Below are 15467 nucleotides of genomic sequence, written 5' to 3' on the forward strand. Positions count from 1 at the left end.
GAGTGTGCTCATTATGCCACAGTGTCAGTCTGTTTTCCTTAATCTTCCTTAAGCGTAAAGGAGCAACTGTATTTAAAATGCTAGAAAAGAGAGAGTCCATAGTTTCTGTTACATCATCAAGTTGTTCTAAGGTTTTGGATATGCTAAGGAATTGGGATAAATCAGGAATATTACTCACAAAGTCTTTTATGGTAGAAGTGATGGTTCTACCATACTTGTAACAAGGAGTAGAAGTTACAGTTTTAGCTATATGAAGTTTGTACAAGACTAAATGATGATCTGAGATATCATCGCTTGGCTGCATAATTTCAGCACCATCAACATCAATTTCATGTGACAGTATTAAATCTACAGTATGATTTCGACAATGAGTAAGTCCTGAGATGTGTTGTCTAACCCCAATAGAGTTCAGAATGTCTATGAATGCTGATCCCAATGGATCTTTTTCATTATCAACATGGGTATTAAAATCACCAGCAATTAAAACTTTATCTGCAGCCAGCATTAACTCGGATAGAAAATCAACACATTCTTTAATAAAGTCTGTATGGTGCCCTGGTTTCCTGTATACAATAGCCAGTACAAACATCATAGGGTATTTATCATTAACACTTGTTTCTCTGGACAATGTTATATGAAGCACCATTACTTCAAACGAGTTATACTTGAAGCCCGCCCTGTGGGAAATCCTGAAAATATTGTTATAAATTGAAGAAACACCTTCTCCTTTACCTTTTGGACGTGGCTCATGTTTATAACAGTAATCTTGGGGAGTAGACTCATTTAAAATAATGTAATCATCAGGTTTTAGCCAAGTTTCTGTCAAACAGAGCACATCTAGGTTATGATCAGTGATCATATCATTTACAAAAAGTGCTTTCGTAGAAAAGGACCTGATTTTCAATAAGCCAAGCTTTATCATTTGTTTATCCATATTGCATCTGTTTTTTATTTGTTGAACATCAATTAAATTGTTACTCTTAAATTGGTTTGGACGTTTTTTTGTATTTTCTAGTTTGGGGAACAGGCACAGTCTCTATAGTGTGGTATCTAGGTGAAAGAGTCTCTATGTGCTGAGAATTAACTGATTTCTGTGACATGAGGCGGCTAGGAAATGGTCGGTTTAGCCAGTCTGTCTGCTTCCTGACCTGGGCCCCAGTTAGTCAAGTACAAACTCTAAGACTATGTCCCATAATTCTAGACCGAAGAGCGGCACCACCCCAGGAGGGATAAAGACTATCTTTTTTCAACAGGTCAGGTCTGCCCCAAAAACTCATCCAATTGTCTGTGAAGCCTATGTTATTCTGCAGGCACCACTTAGACATCCAGCCATTGAGTGATGACAGAGCATATTACAGTGTCTGACATCGTGCTTGCAAGTTCACACACCTCTTTAATATTATTTTTAGTGATCTCCGACTGGTGAAGTCGAACATCATTAGCGTGAATAACAATCTTACTGTATTTACGTTTAGCATTAGCCAGCACTTTTAAATTTGCTAAGATGTCAGGCGCTCTGGCTCCCGGTAAACATTGGACTATAATGGCTGGTGTCTCTATTTTCACGTTCTGTACAGTATGTGTGTGTGTCACTGAGTGGGGAGAACCTGTTTAATGTTTTGATCGGAACGTAAGAGCAGTGTTTTGACCCGCGACTATGCCGCCTCACAGTCACCCAGTTGCTGTGCTGCGGAGGCTCTGTTACCAGAACCGAACAATGTCCAGGACTCCCTGAGCTAGTCGCATCCAAAGCTGTATCTAGAGCCCTCACATTCTTACTGTCCACAATTAAATTTTGGATGCGTGTCTCTAATTCTGAAATCTTCTCTGTCAGCTGAAATATTTCCCTGCATTTATCACATATGAATCCCTCGTCGCCAACAGAGAGAGAGAAACTATACATGTGGCAAGCGGTGCAAACAAAAATAGCAGGAAAAGCCATTACTCACAGTGATTGTTGAATGATTTTTACCACAGTTGTTCGATGAAATTGTGAAAAAAACGGAGCGAGAGAGAAAAGAATAAGCGAGAAAAAAAGGTTGGAAAGGTGAACATTACACAACACTGGAGAGTGGTCAGACAGTAAAATTGGTAATATAGAGATGGAAGAGTTAGATGAAATTAGAGATGGGCTGAGAAATATGTAATCTATCTATTATATTAAGTTACCTCCTATCGACTAAGATAAGCATCCCCTTAGTTTTATTACTAGCACAAGAGTAGGCTGCCAGTTTGTAATACTTCTTTTGAAAACGTGCCACATCGCATTGTTTTAAATGGGTTTCTTGAATTAGGGCACAGGAAATCGATTTACGGTGCAAATATTCTAATATACGGGTACGCTTAATAGCAGAATTTAGGCCATTCACATTCAGTGATAAGATATTCAGAGCCTGCATTGTGTACTAGCAGTGTCAAGATTATGTATCAAGACCATACTGCCAGTGACATAGAAACATAAGTATGTATCCTAGATACCAATCCACCTTGATGTATAATCCTTTTAAAAGAAAAGTAAAATAAATAAAAGTATTGATGTCTGTTGAAGGGCATAGAAAAAAACAAGAAAAAGGAACGACAAACAATTATGTACAAAAGCCAAAGCAGACTGCACATTACAGAGAGTGTAGGTCTGCATAAACAAAAGAAACAAATGTTGATGCGTGACCAGTCCACTTCAATATAAGACATGTCCCTAAAAGTCCCACTGAGCCAAAAATCTAGAGATCGAACCTGCTCTCCATTAGCCCGAAAAATAGTAGTGTAAGGGTACACCCGCCGGCCCAAAAAGTGGAATCCAGGGGCCTGGTCGAAGGTTTAATGCGTGTTTGGTCTTTTACTTGCGCTTCTGAATTTATCAGGATTTAGTTTGAATTTTATTCTGGCTCCGTGTTCAATCTGACTCCAATTTCACGTGATCATTAAATTTGGGTAATATTTCTATCAAAAGCTGATCAGATATCGATTGTTTATTAATTTAGATATTTGAGTATTCTGGAAATCCCATACTTTCAATTATTCGTTTATAAGGGACCAGGTGTCGCACAGAAATTACACTCAGCTGATAATGAACCCACGGACACAAACTCGTCAGTTGCAAACTTACTCACAGGATGCAGAGTGGTTATAATACCTTTAAGTGAGCTACACCCTGCATGATCATAACAAAAATGTATTTTTTCTTATAACCACGAGAGCTACATCGTGTTAAGTCAGCGACAGTCAGAAATCTGAAGCACCTAATGGTGTTCCCTATGGTTCATCCATTGGTGCTTCAGTATGATCTATCCTGAACGCAGATTTGCGGAAATACCACTACACATTAATCTACTTGAAAAATGATTTCAGAAGAGATCAGAATAAATCAAATTTAGCAATTTATTATTTGTCAGGTAAAATTGTATCATGCCAATTACATAATGAAACAATTAGAAGCCAATTTAGAAAAGATAATGCAATTGTGAATCACATTGTAGCCGGTGGCAAACCGCTCCTGTACAAATACACTGTAGCCATATGGGAAAACAGCCAAGAGTTCCACCCAGGAGACAAACAAATTTAACATAGTCACACATGTAACAGTTATCCTAATTTAAGACACATGGTCTAAAATGCGTAACAAAGCACTCAGGTGTTTTAGAGAATTAACTGAACTAGCTTATGTGCACATGTAGTAGCACAAACAACTATACAGTGTGCTCTATGGGCACAATGTTTAACACAGTTACATTTTTAAATCATACCTGACAGCAGAGACACACACAGCAGCGAGAGTTCTGGTGCAGAGCTCCAGAGACTCTCACACACTGCATGGGGTTTTTTCTGACTACAGAATCCCCCCTAATGTTTTGTCACTACCCTTATATACTGAGACCAGACAACAAAGAAATCTTCAAATCAGTTGTAAAAACATAAAAGACCCTTTGATTCTTTAGGTTCCCGTGATCACATCAGGGTCACACCTAGCTGGAGATAAACATTATCACAGACCCCTAAAGGGGGACACACCCCCTTCTCAGCAGAACACAATTCTACAAAAGTTTTCAATCTTTCTCATATTATAAACGACTACTGTGAAATTGAGACCAATTTACCAATCGCACAGAGACCTTTAAAATGATACCAAACATGAAAAGTTTACGATCATGAATCCTGAAGATATAGTACATGTTTCATGTGAGAATAGTAACTTGAGTTCTTGGCATTTCTCTGTCAACTTTTAGTGACCGGGACCATGTACCCAGGGGGAAAGGATGGGTGAAGGGACCAAAGAGCAAATGGTCTTTTTTCCAGATCTTCATATATCTGTTGTCTTGTGGCATGGCATTTGCATTGCGAGAGTTTCTGAGTGTTTGGCTCCACGAGGAGATCAAAGCCCATTGTTTTGTTACATTTGCATTGCGCGAGTTCCTTAATGTTTGGCTTCACAAAGGATTCATTTCATAAGGAAATAATTTCACTCCTTTCAGTCCTTCCCTGGTCCCTTGGAGCCAACACTGAGCGGTCTACAAGGGGCCATAATTAAATGATTTCCTTGTGATATTCATTAATGCCAATGTTTTGCAGATCAGGCAACACTAGTTGATGAGTAGAGTTGAGTAGAGTGGTCACCTGAAAGAACAACATTAAGACAGGTTCAGAAAGCATTGCGAGAAATCACATCAGTGACACGCCCAGTCCCTTGAGTGTAGACGTCCTGTGTCGCTGCAGTCTTTTTGGTCAGGTGTGCTTCCACCTGTACTGGCTGTGGTGGTACTCAGTCTGTAGGATTACTTGATGTATCAGGTCTGTTGAGTTGATCAAGCAAGAGTTGAAAGTGTTCTTCTACTCTAGGGAAACATCTGTGTCTAGTGCCGTCCTCCCCAGGATGTTTATCTGACCTGCTGAGAATCTTTCTGTCACCTTCAGGCAGAAGATGGGATTTCAGGATTTGTCAGATCTCCATAGGTGAAGAAATAATTTCACGATGCTCCAATATGTGCAAGACATCTAAACATTTCTTAAGTTTGTGACTGTTCTCTTATCCTCACATGCAGCTGTTTGAACGGAATCGACCCGGTCCTGTGTCTTTTTTGCTGCATTGGCTAGTTTTTCAACTTCTGATTTAACTCTTTTACAGAATTGTTGGTTGTTTGTATATCCAAATGTAGATCACAGAGTGCTGGGGTCAGTACAGTGGAGTCTATTGCTTCTCTTACAGTCAAAGCCACAACCGAATCGAGTGTACTTTGCTGCTCTTTGAGTGCTAGCTTGATACCGTTAGCTATACCAGCATCGAGATCCTCTCTGGAAATGCCGGAATTTTTAAATTTTTTTCTTTATTTCTGATTGTTCAATCTCTCTTTTTCCGAATTTCCTTGACTGCTGGGGTACTCATAGTGGGCTAGGTAAAGAGTGGTTCAAAATTTACTGACAGGATATATACAATTAATTAAAAAGGGAGCAGAGTGAAGGACTATGCGTGCATTGCTGCCGAAGGGTCACGTGATCCAGAAATGTCTTCTTATAAGAGCTACAGAAATTATTCATTCAAAAGCAATGAGTGATTTTCTGTTTTTATTTTGTTGTTTGGGTCATATTAACAGATGTTTTGTTGTGGCAGAGTATCCTGAGGTACAAGCTGTAAAGGCACAAAGACAGAGTGCATTTAGGCCACGCCCACACAGGGGTGGAAAACAATCCAGCCCTCTCCACTGACTTTGTATTATGGTGAAGGTGTACAGCAAACAAGCTAAAAAAAAAAAACAGACCTACGTTTTTATAAGCTGTTGTACTATGTGCATTATACATTATATGTATAAAATTGTGAATAAAATATGTATAATAAAATATGCAAAATATGTATAATATGATGTTTAATATATGAACGCTTCCAAAAGAGCACATCCTTTCCTCATCTGTTTGTCTTGTTAAGTTTGCATTTTGGATGATCAGTTCATAAAGTAGACTACAAATATAGATGGTACAGCTAGGTAAAAGAGAGTAATGATGAAGGGTTGCATGTATACTGAATATTCCTTTGCTGTGTCTTATGAATAGTCATCATTTTACATCTTCATTGGTCTTTTATTTCTGCCGTATCTACATGAAAGTGAAGTGACGTGTGGCCAAGTATGGTGACCCATACTCGGAATTTGTGCTCTGCATTTAACCCATCCAAGTGCACACACACACAGCAGCGAACACACACACACCGTGAGAACACACACCCGGAGAAGTGGGCAGCCATATTGCTGTGGTGCCTGGGGAGCAGTTGAGGGTTCGGTGCTTTGCTCAAGGGTCTCAACTCAGTCGTTGTATTGAGGGTGGAAGAGAGCGCTGGTTATTCACTACCCCCACCGACAATTCCTACTGGACCTTAGACTCGAACCCGCAACCTTCGGGTTACAAGTCCGAATCTCTATCATGTACATTATGTATATACATGCCCCTACATAAATAAAGCTGGTACTGATTAAATAAAGCTTCTATTAACTTCCAGGGTTTGTTGAGTTGATTACTGTAAATTGTTTTATGTATGTCTGTGTGTGGAGGTAAATGAAAGTTTGGAGATTAGGTATAGTGAGAGGTCAGTGCTAAGAGGTCAAGCCTGGTTTGAGTAATCACAAATCAGTAGGTATAAATGGATTTGGGGCGAAATGGAATGAGGCAGAAATTGAAAGGATTGTCTGTGTATGTTTTCTTTCCCTAAGGTTCTGTATGCAGAAGGGTGCAAAGCTGGTGCCAGGAGTGACCTTGGACCTAATTGAGAAGTAGGTATTTGTTTGTTTGTTTGTTTATTTCCTTCCCTTATTTCCCTCTGTTTTCTTTTTATAATGTTTGTTTTCTATAAATAGCAGAGAAACCTGGAAGAGGAAAAATTTATAAAAATTTATATTTTTATAAATGTTTTTAGTGAATTAATTTTTCTACTTAGACTTAAGTCATGTATTTCTCCACTAGAATGAATTTTCTGTAAAATTATCCGGTAATCATCCAGAATTTCTGGAAAAAGTAATGGAAGTCCTGTAATTATTTGAGCTATTATTATGCATTTTTATTTAATTGTAAGTATTTCTGTTGCTATCCTTTGAACTCCCATTTATATGCCCAAATTGTGCTAAAACAATTTTTTTTTTTAATCCTAATCTGTTTGGAGTTTTATGCTTTAGACTGGCCTACTTTAACTGACTATATTAAAATAATGCAATTAAAACCTAAGTATATAAGTCTACAATAATGCACTGTTCTCTACAGCCTTGTAATTCATTGTATTTTTCTAGAGCTTTCTTTTTTTTTTCATTCTGGCCTTTTCAGTGCCACCTTTGCACTTTCTATAATCCATTGTTTTTTATCTCTTTTTTCCCCCCCTTTTTTTCTCTCGCATATCTCCAGCAACTGATTTTTATATAGTTTTTGCCTCTGTCTGGGGAGTCAAAAGATAATTATGTCATAATTAACCTGCAGGCTGGTGGGGCTATGAGAAAATAATAAATAAAAAGAGTGGGTCTGTTGTAAAATAATAAATAAAAAGTGGGCTGCTGTGAGTGTAGGCAATTTAGGCACAGCATCTATATTTCAAACCAGTGGCATGACAATACCGGCCCTCACGGCTACAAAAAAAAAAAAATGATGCTTTCCCGACAGTATGATTATTTTCATAGAGATTCATTAGAAACTATTTTATTAATTATTGAAACCATTTAGAAATCTTTATTCAATCTATTTAAAAATTCTGTTTAGATTTTTTTTTTATAAATGACTAATGACAGTTAAGTGGTGTTCTAAACGGAGCTATTCAGTGACTTGAAGTTTGTGTTTGCAACCTTTAAGATCATCTTTGCACTTGCTTACGTGTAAGAACTGTGGGGCCACTGAGGCATGATGGGGTTGAATGGAGGAAAAGAGGCAGTTATTTGAGCTTTGTGCAGATGAAAAACATTTCATGAGATCATGACAGCTCTAACCACTCTGTTTCCTCTTTCTCTATTCCATCTGCAACCTTAAATGAGTTTACAATCAATTACAGAAAATGCAGAAAACCAGCTTTTTCAACCACAACCAGAGTTGCGTGTCTTCAAAACTTTAAGGTGTTAAATAATAGTTCATGTATCCTTGTTCTGAAGACTTGTGTAATTATGTAATCACAACTTTTCTATTAGTTTCATAACTGCTTGGTGATGTCTTAGTTTCCCTCTACGTTTCCCCAGTGGTCTTTGCATTCAGAAAGCACTTAGTTGTGAATAATAGAGACTAAGAGTGAAACTCATCACAGTGACACCCAAGGGCCACATTATCCTAATGGGCAACATGGGCTGTAGCCCAGGGCCCTGAACACTAGGAGGCGCCCGAGTCAATTCTCTTTTGCATTTTATATAGCGTTGCCAACTGTTCCGTACAAAACGGAATCGTCCCATATTTAAGGCATCAGTTTGTCCCGTATTTGCAGGCATGACCACCTAGACCATACAAATAAAAAATATATTACTCTTTTTCTAAAACATTGTTTGAATTGCGAACGAAGCCGCTCAAGGAAGACTTTAAGACCATGCGGAATCCTCTGCCGCCTAGTCGTTCCCGCTTCACAATGAGTGGGACTGGTGTTTTGATTTCTGCGAATCAGTTTGGTCAAATGCAAACACATGATTATTGATCGTAAGCACAACATCCAGCTAGAAAACCTACTATCTACCTTTTACTATTTGCAATAGTTGGACCCAGTCTATGGAATAACCTTCCTTTATCTGTGAAAGTTTAAAATTCTGTCTATGAGTTTAAAATTAAATTGAAATCTTATTTTCTTATTGGCTTTTTAAAGTTATTTTATTTGTACAGCGCTATGGTCAACTGCTGTTGTGTTTATCGTGTTTAATAAATAGAAATTCAAAAACCTGAGGGAAGATGTCTTTCACTATTGTTAAGTTAATGTTGTTCAATAGAGAAACAAAATTATACATTTTTAAAATGTCTATAACTTTTAGCGCATTGTAAGAAGAGCAGGAAGAAGCCCTTTTAGTGGAGTGTGATATTAAATTTTATATGCTGGGCTGTTGCTGATTTGTAAGATCATTACTCAATAATATTGTTTAATTTATGTACATATTTTTTTGCCTTCTATGGGATTATGACGTTTGCATTGAGTTTGTTTTTATTTCATGACTCAGGAGTATATCGTGCGCATCTTTATACTGGTGACACCATCACAATGATGCTGCTTTGGTGTTTCAAATGCTCTTTGCTGTTTTATAAAGGATGTTGTTGAACATGACACCTGAGGCAGTCCCTTTGCTTATGATAACATTAAATGACTAAGTTGGAACAGGAAAACCATCATAAAGAAAAATCTTTTTATTTATTTCTCTCTCTTTTTTTCTTAACTTAACAGGTTGCTCATAAACTATTGCATTTCACCTGCAAATAATTTATGTCCTATTGCTGGGCTTCCTGTTCACACTCCTTTTCTGACACTCAAAAGCACCCACCCACACACATGCACAACTATAAATTCTGATTTATTAATGCTCTGTGACATCACAGGATGAGGGAGATTAATGGCCTAAACAGTTCTCTTTCGATACTACACTCGTACTGCGTCGTAAGCCGTTTAGGCTAAGATGCTATGGGGAATAATCCTTTTCTCCGATTTCTGAAGCCTTTTTCGTTCACGCAGTGAAACTGCATGGCCATTGGTTCGTGGAGCCTATGGTGAGCGTGTTCGCCCGAGCCCACCAGAAGGGGTGGGGTAATGGGCTATATAAGCAGGCATGTCATAGTTGGACCCAGTCTATGGAATAACCTTCCTTTATCTGTGAAAGTTTAAAATTCTGTCTATGAGTTTAAAATTAAATTGAAATCTTATTTTCTTATTGGCTTTTTAAAGTTATTTTATTTGTACAGCGCTATGGTCAACTGCTGTTGTGTTTATCGGTGCTTAATAAATAGAAATTCAAAAACCTGAGGGAAGATGTCTTTCACTATTGTTAAGTTAATGTTGTTCAATAGAGAAACAAAATTATACATTTTTAAAATGTCTATAACTTTTAGCGCATTGTAAGAAGAGCAGGAAGAAGCCCTTTTAGTGGAGTGTGATATTAAATTTTATATGCTGGGCTGTTGCTGATTTGTAAGATCATTACTCAATAATATTGTTTAATTTATGTACATTTTTTTTTTGCCTTCTATGGGATTATGACGTTTGCATTGAGTTTGTTTTTATTTCATGACTCAGGAGTATATCGTGCGCATCTTTATACTGGTGACACCATCACAATGATGCTGCTTTGGTGTTGAACATGACACCTGAGGCAGTCCCTTTGCTTATGATAACATTAAATGACTAAGTTGGAACAGGAAAACCATCATAAAGAAAAATCTTTTTATTTATTTCTCTCTCTTTTTTTCTTAACTTAACAGGTTGCTCATAAACTATTGCATTTCACCTGCAAATAATTTATGTCCTATTGCTGGGCTTCCTGTTCACACTCCTTCTCTGACACTCAAAACGCACCAACCCACACACATGCACAACTATAAATTCTGATTTATTAATGCTCTGTGACATCACAGGATGAGGGAGATTAATGGCCTAAACAGTTCCCTTTCGATACTACACTCGTACTGCGTCGTAAGCCGTTTAGGCTAAGATGCTATGGGGAATAATCCTTTTCTCCGATTTCTGAAGCCTTTTTCGATCACGCAGTGAAACTGCATGGCCATTGGTTCGTGGAGCCTATGGTGAGCGTGTTCGCCCGAGCCCACCAGAAGGGGTGGGGTAATGGGCTGTATAAGCAGGCATGTCATCTAGGCAGACTAATTCATTCTCCTTCAGCGATGCAGATCTCTTCTTTTCGCTGGATCCTGAGACTTGAAGCCGCGAGAGCATGATTCTGGCAGATAGCTTTCTTTTCAGAGAGCGACTCTGCCCTTCGCACCCTTCCATTTCTTTCCTCCCAGGAGCCTGTGAGGAAAAAGCAGCGGGGCAGAGGATCTCGGCGCTCGGATGCTAGTGAGCTCACTTCGGCTCAAGTCCCGTGTGCCTCACTCTCTCCACAGAGAGAGGTTTCTCCCGTCTGCTTCTATCGCCCAGACCAGTGCCCCTCTGCCATCGCGAGAGACCTGGTCTCATTCGGGGATCTGATGATGAGCCGCTGGACGACAGCATGTCCCTAGTGGCTTTGGATGCTAAGGACTGGACGAGTTCAGCTCATGACCCCGCCACCTTCATCCATGTCTTATCTAAAGCCATCGAGGAGCTCGGTTTATAGTGGCCTGCACCTGAAGAACCCACACAAAGCCGTTTAGACAAGTAGTTCCTGCCGGAACGCCTCCAGGCCCCTCCCCAAAAGTCCTCAGAAAATTGTGGCGCACCCCCTAATCTGCCCACCTCAGCTTGTCTGCTTCACACGCATCTCATCTCTGTTGATGGAGCTGAGCAGAGGGGATATGAAAAGCTGTCTTCAGAGTCTTCAGAACAAGGATACATGAACTATTTAACACCTTAAAGTTTTGAAGACACGCAACTCTGGTTGTGGTGGAAAAAGCTTTTCTGCATTTTCTGTAATTGATTGTAAACTCATTTAAGGTTGCAGATGGAATAGAGAAAGAGGAAACAGAGTGGTTAGAGCTGTCATGATCTCATGAAATGTTTTTCATCTGCACAGTTTTGTCTAAAACCTTGAGTCCTGCCCCACGCCATTTGGCCTTCGGCACTTGGACGAGTTCGAAAAGCGAGGTTCATATCAACACCTGGAAATGCTGGCAGTATATTGAGCTCTCCACACTTTCCTACCACTCCTGGCAGGACACCACGTCTTAGTCCGGTCAGACAACAGGACGGTGGTGTCCTTCAAAAATCGCCCGGGCAGGCTTTCCTCAAAACCCCTCTTCACTCTGGTAAAAAGCATCCTAGAGTGGACCCAATGCATGTACAGGGCATTTTGAACAAGGGGGCAGACATGTTGTCCCGGAGCAACCTCCCTTCAGAGGAATGAACGCTCCACCCCCATACAGTTTAGAAAATTTGGGACATCTTCGGGAGGGCAGAGGTCGACCTCTTCGCCTCCAAAGATAACTACCATTGCCCAATCTATTTCTCAAAGATCAGAGATGCCCTGGCCCATGACTGGACCAGTCTTGTCCTTTATGCTTTTCCCCCAATCGCTCTGATCCCACAGGTCATCAGACGTGTCAGGGAGGGTGCTCACTTGGTCTTCCTGGTAGCCCCTCTGTGGTGGAGCCAACTGTGGTTCTCAGACCTGTCTCAGCTGTCGTCAGCGGAGCCATGGCCGATTCCCTTGAGACGGGATCTCCTTTCTCAAGCAAACGGAACGATATGGCATCCCAGACCCGAGCTGTGGGATTTACATGTATGGCCTCTCGATAGGAGCCTGCAGGCCTTCCCGAGAGCATCCTGAATACCATCTTACAGGCTAGAGCTCCATCCACGAGACATCTCTACACCCTTAAGTGGTCGGACTTCACTACCTGGTGCACAGCCCGGGGTGAAGACCCATTTACTTGTGACATATCTCAGATATTGTCTTTCCTCCAAGATGGATAGGGGCCATACTCCCTCTACCCTTAACAATCTGAAGTCGATTAACGCGTATACGTGTTTTGGGGTATTTTCTCCTGATAACCCCGAAAAGAACTTAAATTACACTTTCAGTTTTGATCGTACAGATAAGAGCAATACATCAATCGAATCTGTAAAGGGTCTACTTTTTTTTGTATACAGACATAATAACAACAAAACTTTGTGCACTTATAAAATAAAGATAAACAAACAAGGAGTGCTGTCTGCAGCCTTTGTCTGCGCTTATCTTCATTTTCAAACGCGTCATTAAAATGAACTGTAACTCAGTGAATACTCAACACCGAGACATGAGAGATATATATCTATAGAAAGCCTGACATGTCTACTTTTAAACTAAACAAGTGCTGCTGAAAGCAAATATTCTGTGATAAAGTAATCCATATGAAAACAACGCGATGTCCGTTTTTTACGTCTCCCTTCATTATCTTCTAATGCGACCACGCCCACACGCCGAGCGCGCTATTCAAATTATAATGTTTCACTAAAGCGCCCTTGCTGAATACGCCCACACAACAGAAGACAACGCAGGGAGATTGTTCTTCAAGTTTTTTTATTTTACTGTTTGCTTCGCGATGAGAGGAATAAGACATAATTCACCCCAAAAAGATGTGATGTGGTTGAGGATTTGAGATTTTGGATTTCCTCAGAAAAAAAGAATGAAGCACTTTATTCAGCAGAGATCATAAACATGAGTAAGTCTCTTATTTATTTATATACTTGTACTAGTTTTCACATAACGTGTAAAATTTTTACTAGTTAGACTTTTTCCAAAGACTTTTTCCAAACTATAATTCCTGACTAAATGTATAATCAAGTGAAATATTATGAAGTTTCAATAACACAATATACACTACTATACCATTCAAAAGCTTGATGTAAATAATATAAATGTACCAATAAATTTAACTGTAACAAATGTAATAAACAATGCTTTTCTTTCAATTTATCCCCCTTAAAAAACCTGTGAAAAAAATATTCTCAGCTCTTTTCAACATTAATAATAATAATAATAATAATAATAATAATAATAATAATAATAATAATAACAATAAATGTTTTTTTGAAGAAAATAAGATTGTTAAAAGGATTTCTGAAGGATTGTGTGACTGGAGTAATGATGCAAAAAATTCAGTTTGAAAGTCAGCTTTGATTGTTCCTAATAAACTGTTTAACTGCACTCACAAGTGAATATTAAATTATGTTGTGGGATAATTAAATATATTCTAAATAAACTACAAACATAAAATTATATACATTTATTTTGTCCTCACATTCTTTCTTGTAACTCATCCCTCTCAGTGACACAGCTGACTGAATGGCTCATTATGCAGCTCATTAGCAGGCCTTTGTCTTCTCAGGTGTGAATTCATGATAGTTGACGCCTACTCGCATATGACTTTTACCAACAAAAAGTGTCTTAGAAAATTTAAATCAATATATTGTTTTCTGTAAGTGAGTAAACAAGATGATTTTTTTCACATCATTTAGAAAAAAAAAATTCTAGGCTACAAGCTCCAGTTCTCAAAAGTCCCGGGAACCAATTTTCTGTATGTGTTTTATTGCATTATTCAAGTGATTTAACATTTTTTAGTTTTTCACTAACCAGCGCATAACATTTTTTTTTCTCAAAAACACAATCATGTACATACATGCTGCTCACATATTATTATAGCCCAGTTTTATGCTGATTACAGTGAGATTAGACTTTAGCCATTTAGATATTTTATAAGAAACTGAAAAAAGCACAAATGTCAGGGCATGACAAAACTTCTCCAGGCCCCAAAAATACCCTTAGACTCCAGAGGGTTAAGGTCTATGTCGCAGCTATAGCAGCCTCTCATGCTCCTATAGCCGGGCAGTCTGTGGGTAAGAACAATCTTGTTGTTCGTTTTCTGAAGGGGTCCAAGAGGCTGAACCCTCCTCGCCCCTTCACGGTCCCTACCTGGGACCTATCCACGGTTCTTAGAGGCCTCAAAGGCCCCCCTTTTGAGCTGCTTCAGACTGCTGACTTGCATCCCCTGTCACTAAAAACCACCCTGCTATTGGCCTTAGCATCGATTAAGCAAGTAGGAGACTTACAGGCACTCTCTGTGAGCCCCTCTTTTCTTGAGTTCGGGCCTTACGACTCCAAAGTTGTCCTGAAACCAAGACACGGTTATGTCCCTAAGGTTCTCTCCACTCCGTTCAAGGCACAGATTGTCATTCTCTCCGGACTTCCTCCTTCTCAGGATGATCAAGAGTTGAACTTACTTTGTCCTGTCAGGGCCCTAAGGACCTACATTGACCGTTCTGCCTCATTTTGTCAGTCGGAACAGCTCTTTGTTTGCTTCGGAGGCTGCACCAAAGGTCACCTGGTCACGAAGCCCAGACTATCCAGATGGATAGTTGATGCGATAGCACTTGCCTACATCTTTAGGGCTTCAATGGCCTATAGGTGTTAGAGCGCATTCCACGAGAGGCATGGCCTCCTCGCGGGCATGGTCCAGTGGTGTGTCTATCGCAGAAATTTGTGCGGCTGCTGGTTGGGCTTTGCCATCCACAATTGTCAGGTTCTATAACCTGGATGTCCCTGTGTTACAGACGCACATCCTTTCTGCATAAGCCTCACCATGATGGTCAGCTTTTCATAGACTCCTGCCTAAGACCCCGACTACGTCTGGGCACTTGGCTCTTACTTCTTTTCCTCTATGCACCCTTGGCCCCTTTGGCACCTGGGCTGTATGAGGACAGTGAGATGACCGTTGTAACCTCCCCGTCCTCAACTCGGTCCGGCACATCCTTTACGTATTTGTTACAAGCCCTCTTTAGTGCTCTGGACGAATACTGGGTCTTCCTTCCTTCATTGTATTGTCCTTATAGCGTCTTAGCCTAAACGGCTTACGAAGCAGTACGA

General features: G+C 39.7%; 1 protein-coding gene across 5 annotated transcripts in view; it reads left to right on the forward strand.

Moving 5' to 3' along the window:
- LOC109070236 (regulatory-associated protein of mTOR-like) overlaps positions 1–15467 on the forward strand; it is a 172398-nt gene that overhangs the window by 141493 nt on the left and 15438 nt on the right. For all 5 annotated transcript variants that reach the window (XM_042716191.1, XM_042716169.1, XM_042716160.1 and 2 more), the window contains one exon: positions 6693–6752. In XM_042716191.1, coding sequence (XP_042572125.1) covers positions 6693–6752 — 60 coding nt within the window. The remainder of the gene's footprint in view (positions 1–6692; positions 6753–15467) is intronic.

This window comes from Cyprinus carpio, chromosome A3, assembly GCF_018340385.1.
Source record: "Cyprinus carpio isolate SPL01 chromosome A3, ASM1834038v1, whole genome shotgun sequence".
Classification (NCBI taxonomy): Eukaryota; Metazoa; Chordata; class Actinopteri; order Cypriniformes; family Cyprinidae; genus Cyprinus; species Cyprinus carpio.